The 16,661-nt window shown below is 41.8% G+C and overlaps 1 protein-coding gene across 2 annotated transcripts in view; it reads right to left on the bottom strand.

The window, feature by feature from the left end:
- Positions 1–16,661, bottom strand: part of slc39a11 (solute carrier family 39, member 11) — a 74,558-nt gene that overhangs the window by 22,709 nt on the left and 35,188 nt on the right. Inside the window, exon 5 of one of the 2 annotated variants that reach the window (XM_080789053.1) lies at positions 13,027–13,159. In XM_080789053.1, coding sequence (XP_080645179.1) covers positions 13,027–13,159 — 133 coding nt within the window. The remainder of the gene's footprint in view (positions 1–13,026; positions 13,160–16,661) is intronic. The other variant, XM_080789054.1, reaches the window with a different exon arrangement.

Raw genomic sequence — 16,661 nt, 5'->3', positions numbered from 1 at the left:
ACACACTTAGAATACCTTAATGAAATGCACACACACGAATGGTGGGCAGGGCAGTGGGTAATCTCAGTGACCTTGGAGACGCACGCACGCACACACACACACACACACACAATTAACCAATTTACCTCTGTATTTTTCCATCTGTCTCTCTGAATGCTCTCAACATCAACAAGACAAGATGTAATTTACATGAACAGCGTCGCAGTGGCGGGTTTCCTCTGTACACAAGTGATGAAAAAAGGCTCAGCGCCTGTACTGCCTCCATTTGTTCATTTGTTCACAAGACACTTATTCTTCCTTGGGTTCATGAAAGGCGCTATATAAATTCAAGCTATTATTATTATTCCGTTGCCTGAAAGAAATGCAGTGTGAGTCGCCGTAACCGCCATACAATTTGACAGTGCTGCACTATGAGATGCGGTCACTACTTTTGTGTGGCACTCTTGTATGGCGAAGTAGGTCATTCATTTACAAAACAAAACCCTTGGAAATATGGAGATATGAGATAACTGCCTGACAGAAACAATTTATTTCTTCCAGCGCGATTTTGGAATGCTATAGGCCTGTCTCACAGCCATTCCCCGCCCCCTTTCCACGACACCCTCTCCAGACCAAGTGGTGTTGACGCGACGTTAAAATACCTACATTCAGAAGCCATAAACAACGCTTTTTCTGAAGGTAAACTGTATTCTATTTGGTTTAGGGGTCTTAACATAATATTGGTCTTTTACATTTTAACATTTGGAAACAGCCTTAAATGGTGCAGAGAAAGCAGTTAAGGATGTAGCTCTGGTCCATGAGTAAGGCTATGGACGTCGTTTATGGCTTCTGAATGTAGGTCTTTTAACATGTAATGTCTATGGAGTGACGTCATCACCACTAGGTCTGGAAAGGGGGGCGTGGAATGGCTGTGAGACAGGCCTATTGTCTCTCTATTCTTGTCATATATCTGCCCGTTCAGTTCTCACTCTTTTTGGTGTTGACCTGCTGACCCCAGTGCAATGTTCTCTTCACTCCACTGCTCACTTGTAATTATTGCTCTTCTTCCTCAGCCAGCCAAGTTATCCATGCCCCCAGTCTCTGCCTCAGGCAACGCACGTGAGCGTGCATGTGCACGCACGCACGTTTTTTTTTGTGGCTTTCACCTCTATTTTATTATTTTTGTAGAGGGATAGATACAAAAAGGGCTGACAGGAAAGGGGTAGAGAGATGGGGGGGATGACATTAAAATACTGGACTCTGTGGTATAACCAATTTCCCTCCCTTGTGAGATCTGGGGACCATTAGCAAACCATGACACATAATCATGCAAATCCATTCTCTGAATGCAGCGAAAAACACCAAAAAAAGAGAGCACTTAAATTCTACAACAACCTAAAAGAAAGTGACCCAGATGCACTCCATAACAAGGCACTCACACACAGTGAAACTCTAGAGAGATGCCCCCTCAGCCAGCTGGCCATGGAACTCAAACTCAAACACACGCACAAACACAAACGGAGCCACAGATAGAAAACCCATTGGATTATATTATAAAACAGCAAAAGGAAAACTATCCGACACATTGGAAAGAAGCAACTCAAAAGCAGAGTAAACTAGAATGCTATCTGGCCCTAAACAGAGAATACACTGTGGCAGAATACCTGAGCACCGTAACCGACCCAAAACAAAGAAAAATCTTAACCAGGTAGACTCAGTTAGCACAGTCTTGCGATGGTGAAAGGCCGTCATAGGCAGACCTATATCCCGAGAGAAGACAGACTATGCACCATCTGCATCAAGTGATCTTGGTACAAAGAAATTGATTTATTGAAGACTCTGACTTTCAAATGTACATACATTTTGCTTTGATTGTATTGCTGTATTGTTGTATTGTGCCTTTTGCTTTGGCAATGTAAACTTATGTTTTCTCATGCCAATAAAGCCCTTTGAATTGAATTGAATTAACATACAGTGAGTAAAGGACGTCGTGATTGGGAGTCGAACCCACGGCACACTGCCAGACTGCATTACCAGCCAAGGTGCCTGGACCGCTGAGGCGCAGGCCCACACTATATTTTGAAGACTGTCCTTTCAGTGCCAATGATGCCCCAGCTGGGGAGAAAGAGTTCCAGCTGTGGAGCAGGGACCAGATTTTCAGAGAGAAATGATAAGCAACAAGCTCTATGAAAACAAGCCCAACACATGAGCAATTTAAACCTATAATTATACATGGGCTATTTGAAAATCGCCGATGTGACACATTGTGAGCTTGTATATCTGCTGTTTTCCATTAAGGCTAAATCACACAATTTATATTCTTGACATTTGCAGCTATAATCATATTTGTTTTTAAACATATTTGCTGTTCAATAAGCAGCTTATAGAATAGGCGTCTATTACTTTCAATTGTACTACTAAAGGAAAAAAAACAGCCTACCATATGATTGCAAAAAAGCAAATAATGTGAAGCCAACCATTTACATTTTGTTTGTCATTTTTCAATATAAGTGAACCAGAATTGGCATTAATGTGTCTTTGAACTCTGACATGAAACGTGCAAGGCACTGCAAGCACTGGATGAACGTTTATTTTTTACATGTGTCTTTTACATGTGTGCGCAAGGTGTTGAGAATACCAAAACACAGGTACTGCAAGTAGAACTACATTTTCTCTGTTACACTCACGCACGCACGATCAAGATGACCGTTTTGTTTTAACCATTTGGCCGACCGGATGTAATGCTGTCTAACTAGTGTGTGTGTTGTTGCATATCACTTCTGGTCTCCCGCTGGACGATCAGAAAGGTTGATCACAGCGTCGGCTATCGGCCGTGGAATAAAGCTTGTTTTGACCAGAAATGTTGTTGTCGAAGATCTCCGGCAATGTCGCTAAGCGTAGTATTTATTAATTGCCGAAGATCTCCGGCAATGGCGTTAAATGTAAGAACCCTGAGGGGGGGGAAATCACACTTGTGTGAAGTGAGTGGCGCTCCGATCATCATTCATCCCATTCCGTTCTCAGCAAAAATCACAAATCACAAAAGTAACCTGGAACTGTGGCAGCGAACAAAACAACACGGACCCGTAGAGGAATAAATCCTCCAAAGACGCCAGGGATGGACTGGCCACACTCTTCGCAAGCCTGCATCTAATACCACAAGATCTGTTCTGGAACCTGCACATGGGAGAAGGAAGGGGGCCAAGAAACATCTGGCAGGGGGTGAAGAGATCTGGCCACACATGGGGACAGCTGGAGAAACTGGCCCAGGACCGATATGCCTGGACTCGGAGAGCATTTTGTGCATGGCCTATTCCCAAAGTTGGGCTATAGCAGGGTTTCTCAAAGTGGGTGCCGTGACAACCTAGGGTGCCTTGACAGTTGATACAAGTCAGGGGTGACTCAGAATACTTTCATAATATTTGGAATGTATCTACCGATATGTGATTTCATTTTAACCTTTTAGACCCTCTAGTAAAACGAACCTGAGTTAAATAAAACTCTAACCTTGCAGTGGCCAGACGTGAATCTGCCGGTGACAAAACATTTATAATTGTATGGCCAAGCCAGGCTACTGTAGGTGAATGCGTCCTTTTTCAGCCTACATAAACAAAGTCTCTTTATGACCTGTTGTGAGCTTGTAGATCAGCCATTTTGGGTTTAAGTGGTTAAACGCCAGCTATAAAAAATATTTTCAGTCTGTCCTAATGGAAACAAAATGTCTCTCCAGTTTTTCATATGACATACGTTGTCTTTGGGGGAAAGACATTACATTCCTATACCATTAATATGACAAAAGGTGCTATACATACAGTATGTAATCAGGGGTGCCATGGATGAAAAAGTTACTTACAGTGGTGACCTGAGAACCTCTGGGCTATCGGTATGTAAGTATGTAATTAAGTAAGAGTATGGCGGGAAGGAATCAGTCATAATCTGTGCTCACGATCACTTCTCCCATTGGAAATGTCCACTTGAACCCTAGCATCCCTATTCTGGGAGAACATTTTCGGTGAAATTGAACCAAGTACAGAGCCGACCCCGGTCAAGTTGACTAAGTATAGAGGGTTCATTTGGTTAAGAGGCTCAGGACTCCTAAAGTGGTGGGACACCCACATGACACAGATACAGGAAATGACTCTAACGTCAACCATTCTAACCGTCTCTGTTGTGGTCTAACCATGACAACTGTTGCCAGGCGATTGTCCTGGTCCTGATGTAGCTACAAAGGTAACTGTTTGAATATGATCCTGAGAGATGCAACATGCACCGGCACAGGCGCACAGGCACGCACACGCGCACACACACACACACACACACACACACACGCACACGACAATATGTGCTACGCTGATAAGACTATACAAACGTACTGAGGTAGCTGCTCTTGTTACAATACATGTGGGAGAGACAGATAGAAAGAAAGAGGGGAGAGGGAGAGGAGGAGAGAGAAAGAAAGACATGATGCAATAAGAGAGAATCAGATAGAGAGAACCACAGTACAGCACATGGCAGATGAAGAGAGACAGACATCACTGACTAAATGATGGTCTTTTTGTATTAACACAATCTATACCAGGATTGAGAATTCTTGTCTAGCTTAAACCTGCCTGTGCTAAGACAAGAATTCTCGTCTTTTATTGATTTCTAATTAATCCAGAATTATAGAGTACTCTCATATTTACTGGGTGATTAACCGTCGCTAGGCAACGCTTGCCTCCGCGTTGTGACGTCATTACACGCGGTGTTTAGCGGCACTTTTCTCGGAATTGAGGCTCAGATTGAGGTGATAGGTGAAGGACAATGTTAGGATATTTAGGATAATATATTAGTGCTTCTGACGATAGAATAAAGACTAGTGCTCGCCGCAGAAATGACCGGTTAGGTTACTTCTGGTTGAAGGAGTGAGTTCACGGGGCATTCTTTTGGCACTGGCGCCACCGTGCCAGAGTCAATGGTGGCCTCAAATGTAAATTTTATGTGGCAACGCACACACACTTCTGCATCAATGCACTAAGGGACCACAATGAAATACGCCTTCAGACTTTATTGTGTTTACCCTTGGCTTTTGATTGTTTATGTACCTGCCTGAGGGGAGGGGGGAGACTATTCTAATCCGAGTTTCAATTTGAAATCTGTGTTTGGGGGGAAATGTATTTGAATCGATTGTCTGAAGTAACCCGTCTGTCTTCATGTCGTCAATCTGTCTACAAAAAACTCTGTAGGTTCAAAAATGTACCTAAGAGTAACCGTCTTCCCGTTTGCCTATTTGAAAACCTGTCTCTGCCACCAGTCTGTCTGACTGCTTGGCTGCATTTCAATTACATTGATTTCCCATTGCTTGAGTTAAGATACATTCAACCTAAAGTATAGGAATTCCTGGCGAACCGGTAAATGGAGAGATTTACAGGTTTATCATTTACTAAACAGATATAATAATGGCCACAGTCACCTGCATAGAACTGGACCTATCAGTCTGCCCATCTGTCTGACGGATCACTCTCATTCATTTGACTGTCAGTGTCCGTCATTTGGGATCGCTCTGGAATAACCCCGGTTCAATTTATTTGTTTCTTGGTAAAAAAAATAACATGATGGGAACTATGCAGAAAAACAAATTTGTGTGTGTGTGTGTGTGTGTGTGTGTGTGTGTGTGTGTGTGTGTGTGTATTTTGGTGTGCATCCCCTTGCACTTTGGCATTTTGTAGAGGTACTCGAGTTAATTTCTCAACAGTTATTTCAGGTCGGAAGGGAGTGCATAGCGAAGGGTTCAGATAAAAGGACAAGATGAGATCATTAGTGTGTCACTCTGAAAGGTTTTGCGGCAGTCAACAGCTGGTGTTTTCTACTTAACACAACTTGCCCTGTTTTCATCTCCCATTGGCACGGTAAAATCGTGCTCGTCTGTGTGGCCCAGCACAGTTAGAGTTATGGAAGAGAGTTACAGTATGGGGCTCCATTTTTGTTGCCGCGACGCAGCCTGGAATTCATCCGCTGCCCAAAAATCATGAGTATAGGAGCTTGCTCTGTCCCTTAATGGTATTTTGGTCCAGCGTCACCCGCCATCTATTTTGCCGACACCGGTATTTGCGCCTAGAGGTGTGCTATTTTGGTCACATAATATTTGGGAAGTCGATAGTGTATTTTAAAAGCACCCGTAAGCTGTGCCAAATTAGTTTGGTAGAGCAGCGCGCACCTCAATGGAGATGTCCAGGCATAGTCAGGCTGCAATTCTAAAGGAAAACTGTACTTTTCCTATAATTAGCTGAAGTAAGTGCCTGCCACTTCCTTGTGTCCATTGTGTTTATTTATTTGTATAGTCAAAGAAGTTATTTGTGCCAGGCATTGTGCGGCGTGCGCCATTCCATTTGCTCGTTTAGTTAATCACCGCATAGCGCAACAAATGGGGTTTAATTCCGATTTACCAAACTTTGCTCCATACCGTTCCGTAGAGATGGCCTACACGCACGATATATATACCAAATGAAAGCCCTAATTTCGTAGTTTACTTTGAGCGAAAGCATGGAAGCACAACCACGCGTGGAGCAAGAATGTCACACCTTCCCTCGGGTGTGACAGCTGGAAAGACAGCAGAAGAGTGAGACAGAGACGGAGAGGAATTCAATGAGAAAGGCAATACTCACCATGTACACGGAATGAATATATTGTCACTGCAGAAATAAGCCTTTTAGCTCCTGTTTCAACGTTTTGATTTTTTTTGGGTGACGTGAAATGTGAGCTTGTAGATAGATTTACTATTTTTGCTTTTATTTTAGTTAAAGTGATTAAGTGTGTCTGTGGGTTTTATGAATAAAAAACAGTAGCTTGTGACTAAATAACTGCATTGGATCCGATTGGACATAAAAGCTTTCCACCGATCCGAACAGAATTGTTGTCTGCCGGGGATGGTTTTCTTCATGAATCAATGTTATTGAATGAACACCTTTTACATCTGTGTGTTGGTTTAAAAAAAACATTGCACCAATGGAAAGTATTAAAAAGTGCTTTGGCGAAAACCTCCTAACTCCACTGAATCATCAAACAATATCTGCCAAACCAGCTAACTCCAACCGTTTATCCACCTTTTTTATTATAAATCTGTGCTATTGAACACCCTTTATGTCAGTAAATACCTGCCAACTCCACTTGAGCTGGATGTTTTGTCAAATTCCTGAAAAATATCCAACATTTTGGAGTTAGGTGGTTTCTTCCAGACAGCAGAGATTTGGATTCATAGTGAGACAACATGGTGGAACAGTGGAGCATGGAAAAATACAAGAAAAGTTTCACACAACTGAGAAGGTTATCTTAAAACCGTTGGTGCACGGCGCTGCACGGTTACGTGATCAGAAAAACATTGTGGGCTGAGCAACGAACAGAGCCTGGACTAGACGCTCCTGTTTTGTAAACTGTGTACCCAGACACTTAACATTGAATTTCACCATGTTTCACAGCACATAATTCAATCTGAGGAAATAAACAAGTGCGCTGCGGGCACATTTTGATTCTTCGAAATAGGGAATGAATAATTTATTGGCGGCCATGCATTACGAATGAAAAGTTAGTGCCAGTTGTGTGTGTGTGTGTGTGTGTGTGTGTGTGTGTGTGTGTGTGTACCCACAGAGTTCCTCCACAAATCAAATGGATAAATATTCGAGGGAAAGCGTACAAATCCGCAGTATAAAGCACCATATTTTATCTGTCTCAACATGTGTCAGCTACAAAGTACCTTGGCTGTAAAGAATACATTTTAAAAAATTATAGATTTGAATAAATACAGAAAAGCTCAAATCGTATCACATTGCTATTTCTGCATGGCTTACGAGGTTATTCATATAAGCATCACATACTGTACTATATACTGTACCTCTCAATTAAAAACAAAAATGTCCTTCCATATGAAAGCTAGCTACAAGTGGTGTCACTAAAACAGACTACTAAAATTAAATTTAGACCGCAAGGCAGTACAGGCCTACACCAAATCTCTTTGCCAATCTACAAATGTAATGAGAACTTATGGATATTAAATGCCAAGCGAATAAATGCTTGCTTGATTCAGTATAAATATTGCCTCGAGTGGTCATGTGAATCACTCTGGAATATGTCGAAATCAGTGTGAAAGCTGCTGGGCACCGTCATTGGGGGGAAGCTATAGGGTTATGAGCTGTTCAAATTGATGGCCGTTTGTTAAGAAATTAGACTAGACTAATAACATTCCCGTCTCTGGAATTTCTCCTCTGGACCAGTGTTGTTTTCGTTGACTAAAACCAAGATGAAAAATGTTCGTTGACTACCCACTGACGAAACCTAAATGGAAACTAAATGAACACTAAGCTATGATGACTAAAACTAAGACTAAAAAAACGGTCATCTCGACAGCATCAAGGCCCGCCAAAATACAATTTAGTCGACTAAATCAACTGTAGATTTAGTCGACTAAAACTAGACTAACACTAAAACATTCCAGGTGAAAACTAAATGAAAACTATTGAAGAGACTAGGACTAAAACTAAAATCAAAATATGCCGCCAAAAACACTGCTCTGGACTGAGTCTGTCTTGCATTGTGCAATTCTCCAATAAATATGCTCTCATGTCATCACAAGATGATGCCATGCTTACAGTATGTGATGCCGTTGCAGGTGATTTTGTACCAGATGTCGAGTATCTTGGTTACAACTTTGGTTGACTTTGACTTACAGTATCAGTAATTTGCTGATACACTGTAAATGTTCCTAGGAATTTCCTACTCCTGCAGGCTGCACCACAGCTAACATAACTGTTGGCCGTTAGAAACTGTTGAATCCGTCACGGCATGGCCTCAGAACGATATCGGAAAAGCCATATTAGTCTTCCCACACCAGAGCTCATACTGTACCTACGGGGCAAGGAAGCACTGATGTTTCAAAGAATCAGCATACATTTACAAGGAAAATCAATGTGTATCTCCAGGCAGATGTCAACAAGGAAACTTTGGCCTTCATGAGATAGATGTGTACAAAGAAGTACTCATGCATTGCATAGCATAGTGTTCCTCTGGTTAAAGAAAAAGAAAAGGCAATACATACCATCCACATTCATATACCACACAAATCAATTGGATCCAATGACATTGTGCTTACAGTATCTTCTATGATGGCTGAGAACATGCACTATCATTACAATACAAAGGTTTGAGCCTTGAAATCAACACAGGTGAACACAAATAAGTCACCACTATTTCCCAAAATGAAGAAGCCAAGCAGAAGATGAGAACAATTTAGCCCTCAAATGTCAGACAGGCAGACTGGAAACACCAAACCAATATCATCCGAGATAAAGCTCAAGTGAAGACCGTTGAAACAACCAATCATTTCACATCAGAAGATGGAACAGAAAAGAAGTTGGAAGAGAAAGGTTTGTTTGGTGTGTGTGTGTGTGTGTGTGTGTGTGTGTGTGTGCATGGCATTGTAAATGACTAATCTATTTACAAATGAGTGTTCATTTGTGTTTTCTTATTTGTGCATGTGTGTGTGTGCTGGCCTAGTTACAAATACATGCCATGAGGATTCAGAATGTATGCAGACAGCATGGTACTCTGTTTGTGCACATGTTGGGATTTAATAGGATTGTGTATGATATTTATGTGAATGTGCACACGCATTGGTATTGCCCACATCCCCCCTTTCTGGACAGAGGACATGGGTAACGCACGCACGCAAATATTCCATAATCTTTCTTTGCAGTAGGCTTCTAAAAGCTATTTGGTCTTTACAAGGGTGAATGTTGGAACAAATCCCCTCCCAAAAAACCAAAAACATGTTTTCCCCTCTATCAGATTGGTTTTCGTCCTCATTTAATTCGGGGATGCTGCCATACATCTTTTTGACCACACGTTAAATTAAATGTCACTGAAATGATGCGCTCAGATTGGATGTGCAGTGCTCTTTATGAGCAGTGACCAACAACGCCCGAGGGAGCTGTCACAGAGACAGAAGCTGATCTCATTCAGCCTGCTCGTATACACAAAGAAAAACAAAACAAAACAAAAACCTTGGAATTAATATATTCCAAGGAGCATATTGACATTGAATTTCAAATGCCAAATTTATAATTTATAATGAACATGCTCAGAGCCAGCAATACCATGGGCGCCACCTTGAAAGTGGGTGCTGTGGGGTGCTGCAGAATACTGTGATAATACCTGGAATTTATCAATGTGCCTTCAGTTTAACCACTTAAACCGATTTAGACCCGAGATCAAATGTCTTCTAAAATCATGACAGTTTTCAGAAAAAGATGTTTCTATGTCTGTGGTTCTCAAAGGTTTTCACGTCAAGGACCCCAAAAACTATGTATTTGGCCACCGACCCCTATGTGAAAATGTGTTGTCCCAGGCAGCCCCAGGGACCCCAGTTAAACGTTTTTAGTTAAACGTAAAAACGTTTTTAGCCTACAGTAGATCAGTGGCAAAACCTTGTGACATACTGCATCTTTGGGGGAAGGATATACATATTTACATACCGTTAAGGGAAATTTCTTCCTAACCGTTTTAGGCAAGAAAACAGCTTGTGCGAAACTCTCCTTTAAGATGACAAAAGGTGCTACTGTATATCAGGGGTGCCGTGGATGAAAAAGGTATTTACAGGGATGACCTGAGCCAAAGGTGTTTGAGAACCACTAGAGACTGTGCTGCTCCTTACACCCAACTAGACCATATTGGCATTGCATTCCTTGGAATCTGGTGCGCTGACTCATGGGAAAAAACGTTCTAGTGGTGATTCTGGTCTAAAGTTAGCACTACTAAAGGAAAGGTCCGGTTGCACAGGACATTAAATTGCAATCTATTCAGGACACTGCAATCAAATATCTTGATGAAAATCAAAAGCGGGTAAGCAGTAGTAAAAATATCTCTGAAAAAAAGAGAGATGTAATGTGGCTGGTCTATGTGAGGAGACTAGCTGTAAGAGCAGTAGTAAAATGGAGCTGCTTCGTTAAAACTGTTAAATGCCCAATTATAAATTGTGATGAAGATGAGAGCACCTGCTAGTAGACTGCCAGAGGTCTACTGTAGATTTGTCTGGGGGAAAATGCTGCAAATTGGTTTTGAAATGAATATAAATTACAATGCTGCCATGTATGGGGTCTTTGCTGAAAAAATGTCTGGCATGGAACAAGAGTTTTACTGTTCTGTTGTTTGCACAGTTGTGAACAAACTGTGGAAAACCATGGTGATATTGACGTAATCGTTTAATTCCCTGTAACCTGTTTTGGCTAACGGCCGATGTAATCTACCTAAAACCCTCCGAAATCTGCGCATGCACGGTCAGTCGCGCACAGTCTTTATGTGCATCGCTGTGTAAAATGCGATATTTGGGGCTTGATTAGAGCTTAATTTGACTTAGTTATAAAATATACGATGATAGCTTAGCATCCCGGAGATCTGACAGTGCTGCACAGTCCAAAGCTACTACCGGATGTTATGGTTCGGAAGTGCTTTCGCCAGATTCGCTCTATTTGGTCAAAATCGGCATAATGGTTGACGTTACCGCCACCATCAGGACTGGGTATAATATACTATAGGATTGCCGTGTTAAAATGAGATATAGTGTGTATGTCACAGATTTTTCTATTAGCATTAAAATGACAAATTAAACATATGAATAGTGCAGGCAGAAGGCACAGTCCACTGTTAATTAGGCTGGCCATAAGCCAGTTAATGTAATTTATGCATAAATTGTAAAACCCTGAATAATTCACAATAAAGTATATATAAAAAGCAATCCTTATCCTTAATGCTAGTGGGACTAAAAACACACAATTACAAAGTAAATAACCAAACCCCCCCCCCACACACACACACACACACACACACACACACACACACACACACACACACACACACACACACACACACACACACACACACACACACACACACACACACACACACACACAATACACAATAAGCGCTATAGATTAAATCTTTCCACTCATTTGCCTCTGCTAATTAATGGGGATTTTTTATCAGAGCTGATAACGATCAGCCGTAGCACTGACAACATGCGTGCGAGTGCGTGCGTGCGTCCGTGCGTGCGTGTGTTTGAGAAACAGAAAGTGAGAGAGAGGGTAGTAGAAACCCATTACCAGGTTTACACTCAACACCACAGAAACACCACTGGCTCAGCTTCAATGGCAGAAAGTCACATAAATTAAATGGTAAAAATGGAGCCAATATAGCAAACGGGTGAGCAGAAAATGTAAAGATTAATAATTATTTATTTATTATTATTTTATGACTTGCAGGGCAAATACATTTGTTATTAAAGGGACACTTCACCCCTTTTGCAACCAGATCTTATTTAAATTTATTTTTTGGAGACAAGAAACACTTTCCTGGGGTTTCTATGTGGGTAATATGTGTTTTTAGATATTTTAGTATTTAAGTGTCCATGATTTCATGAACACTGGGCTCAAGAAACCCCAAGAACGTGTTTGTTGTCTCCCACACATCATTAAAATATTGCAAAAGGGGTGAAGTGTCCCTTTAAGCACTATAATGGGGTTAGGCAAATTCTGCCCTTTAGATTAGTATTTCTCAGTTAGCCATTCATTGTTGAAGTCCCACTTCATGCTTCATGCATTCCCAAGAGGCCTGTACAACTCTACTTCCATTTAAGCCGCTGCAATCAAAATGGGAGCAATATTGGCAAGTCATAAATTTTGCATTATTCCTAAACTCAATTGGTTGCACTGATTGAAGAGTGCTGCAGCATTAAAACAGGATTAGATACACCAAAGTGAGGCATCTACACTGGTTCTTCCTGCCGTGAAGAAGCAGGCCTACAACTGATAGGAAAAGCCAAGTAAAGACTCAAGAAATGTGAAAGGGCAGACACATTAGAAGAAAGGGTTATAGCAGAAAGCAGGTAGCCATCAACGAAGCTTACGGCTAGAGTTTTAGAACATCTGGTGACATATCCAAATGCTTTTGTCTGTCTGTTTGCTTGCACAGAAGCCTGTGGTTGGGGTTAGGTTGAGTGTGGGGCATATGAAGGGGAGGCCTTGCCTGGAATGTGTCCTGTGCCTCTACCTATCCTGATGGTCATCTCCTCTGGGTCTGAGGCCTCCTCGGCTTTCTCTTTGAGAACCTTGGAGTCAGGGGGCAGGGCCAAGGCAGTGTTGGGATCTGCCCCTATGCCCTGCAGAGAGAGAGAGGGGGGAGACACAAGAGAGAGGGAAACAACGAGATTGAGAGAAAGATAGACACAGAGAAACACTTGGGTTGACAACAGTGCTGGGCTAAATTCAATTCATATGTAGTATTGTAGTAGCCCGTAGCACTTGCCCTAGCCTCGACGACCTTGCAGGCGTATGCAAAGGCTCAACTTGGGCTTCAACTGCATACTGTAAATCACTCTGGATTAAGAGAGTCTGCTAAATGCCTAAATTGTAAATTGTAATTGTTATGACATAACACACGCCTGCACGCACACACCCACACACAAACTCAAAGATAAGATGCAAATGCATGCATGCACAATTGCACATACTCTCTCCTTCATGTAGGCCTACAGTCACACACAGAAACTTAACAGGCTTGTGTGCCAGTGTTTGACTAAAATGCAGCCGCGGTGGAATTTTTTATACTTTGGCTAAAGCGTGTTTGCTAACCTCCGAAATCCATCGCTGTCAACCATAGAAAACAGCATTATGACTTGGCCATATATTGCTTTTTGAGTGGTGCAACCACAGATATGTGTGTCCCTGGGTCTGTCCCTGGGTCTGTCCGGGCACGAAAATAGCGTTATAGCGTTTGTTCACCACCAAGTTGCACAGCCTAACACACAGTACAGTACAGTACAGTACAGTACAGTACAGTACAGTACAGTACAGTACAGTACAGTACAGTACAGTACAGTACAGTACAGTACAGTACCACTCACTTCAGACGGGTAGTGATTTTTCTCAAGCTGTTATGGGGAAGTGGGACTCTGAACGGCGAACGCTCAGTATTTTGGCTGAGGTTTTTTTTAATACTGCTAAGAGTTCCACTCTGAGGACAAAGCTCTTACCTTTGCAAAACATTTTAACTCATACATAGCTAAATTGCAGTAGCAATAGTTCAGCACAGGCTAACATAGATTTGTTCTTTTTTTTTTAGATAAAAAAGATGTTAAAGACGTCTTTGGCCTGGATGGCCATTTGTTAAAAGAAGTAAAAAACGTATTTGGCCTAGAATGAGTTTTAATGGGCATAGTTTTACCAAAAGCTGTTTTGGCAAAGAAAACCCATTGCCCTATTTTTTTTTAAATATATATACTGTATATGTGGAGCCTCGGCTGCATTGACATTTGCGGTCTCAAAACTGCGCTGACCCTGAAGTATGAATCATCCATCTGACAATCCAACCATGTACCCAACCTCCTTTATCTCTCTCCACAGCCCAATTCATTCCATCTCCCTCCATCCATTCCCTGATGCTTCATTCCATCTCCCTCCATCCATTCAGCGTTTGCTTGGTTACGCGGAGGAGGCTTTTAGCGTTGGCTGGAGCGGGTGGTAAAGGTACATTTTGTTCCCACAGAAAGACCCTGAAAAGACCCTGAAAAGGCGTCCTTTGAATAAACAGTAATAATGCTATGTGTGTGTGTGTGTGTGTGTGTGTGTGTGTGATATAGCGCTTTTTATCCAAAGCGCTTTACATAGATTGTGCAATCCATTCACCCATTCACACACACATTCATACACCAATGGTAGTGGCCACTCTACCAGCCACGGTACACCTGAGCCACTGCCGCCGTGTGTGCGTGAATATGATTTAATGGCATCCCTGTTGCTATGGTTACATACTTTCTATTGTCTGTTTATGGCCCCACTAGCTCTGGGTCTAATGATGGCAATGTCTGTCCATCCAGCCTAAACAAAATATTTCAATATTTCAAAATAAATGTGTGTGTGTGTATGTGTGTGTGTGTGTGTGTGTGTGTGTGTGTGTGTGTGTGTGTGTGTGTGTGTGTGTGTGTGTGTGTTTCCACTACAAGCGTGTGTGTGCCTGTCAGTCTTTATGTGTGTTTGTCTGTCTATCTGAGTCTGAATGTGTCTGTCTGGATGTGTGCACGTGCGTGCGTGTCTGAAGGGGACAGGCTGTAGTGCGAGATGATGGGACACCATTAACCTCATGTGGCCTTAGGTAGTGGAGCAGAACACAATCTCATTACTACAACTTCAACTCAACAATAAACACCTTAGCTCAGTGCTGGAGGGCACTCGACCCATCTGTCTGTCTGCCTGCCTGTCGTTCTCTCTCTTCATTCCTCCATCTCTGCCTCAGTGTTATTCCTCTGAATGTGTGAGTCTCTCTGAATGACTAACTTTCTCTTTCTAGGCTCTCTGTCTCCTTTCTCTTTCTCAATCTCTCTCGTTCACAATATTGTATTTGTAATGATGGTCGTGAATGATAAACATTAAGTTCAGATAAGAATATCCCCTTCCTACAAAATATGTGAGAGGTTTTATTTATATGGTTGAAAAAAGGTTCTATATAGAACCTGTTCTGATCAGGCAGTCCAGGCCCAGAGGTATTTGGAGTTCTCGACTGGCTATGGGGATCTACAGTACCATGGGTCACAGACAAAGTCAGAGAGAGAAGGATGAGGCAGGGCACTGCGTCAGGAACACTGCGTCAGGAACCCACAACTTGTATTGAGGCAAGTACAGTAAATTGACTCTATGGGATCCAACTCAGGGCAAAGCCAGGAGGGGAAAGAATTAAGCGCACCACCTATGTAGATGCACTGCGGCGCGACAGCTAAGCTAACAACACTGTAGGGCTCAAGAACCTGATGTTAGATAGGAGAGTGCGGAGGGCAGCGATCCAGGACTCCCAAGATGGTGTTGGCTATAGACCTCACTCTCGCATTAACTAACTATATAGAACCACTTTCCAAGTGATCACTAAAAATTGTTAGTGAGGGGCACTAATATATTAAAGTCTAACTCATATCGATTAGGTGATGTAATGGTGATGTAAAACAAACGGTGCAAACACAATTAAACACCATTAAGAGCCATAAACGTCAAGACGTCTAATTGCCAATTATGTACCGGATGCCACGGACGACAATACGTGATCCCTTGAAAAAAAAAAAATATATATATATATATATATATATATATATATATAAATATATATATATATATATATATATATATATATATATCCATATTTTTTTTAAATCCTCTAATCTGGTGTACAGGTGATGATGACATGCACATTACATGCATAATATAATTACAAATTCTCTCTCTCTTTATAATGGGAGAATTGGCACTCAAAGCCTAAACTGGTGACCACCAGCTGGCGCTGAAAAGGGACAATATGACGTAAATGAAACATGGCGTAAATTTCCGTGCGTTACTGCGTTTACAAGACAAACATTGAACTAAAGACAAACATTAAACCTGTGTATAGGAGCGCTCCTCAAAAATTTTCCATGTGGCTAAATATGTACAGTAGTTCAATATTTGTCTCTGCAGGATAATAAAAAAATCACCCCTGTGTGAAGTGAGGGGCACTCTAATCATCATATACTGGCTAATCACAATTTGCGTCCTCACTTTTGTCTTCAATGTTTGTGTTTACACACTTTAGTCTTCAATGTTTGCGTTTACACAAACCCTAAAGGCTGGACATGGCTAAAA

This window comes from Protomyctophum bolini (genome assembly GCF_963924005.1).
Source record: "Protomyctophum bolini genome assembly, chromosome: 18".
NCBI lineage: Eukaryota > Metazoa > Chordata > Actinopteri > Myctophiformes > Myctophidae > Protomyctophum > Protomyctophum bolini.
This window is presented reverse-complemented; position numbering and strand designations above follow the sequence as displayed.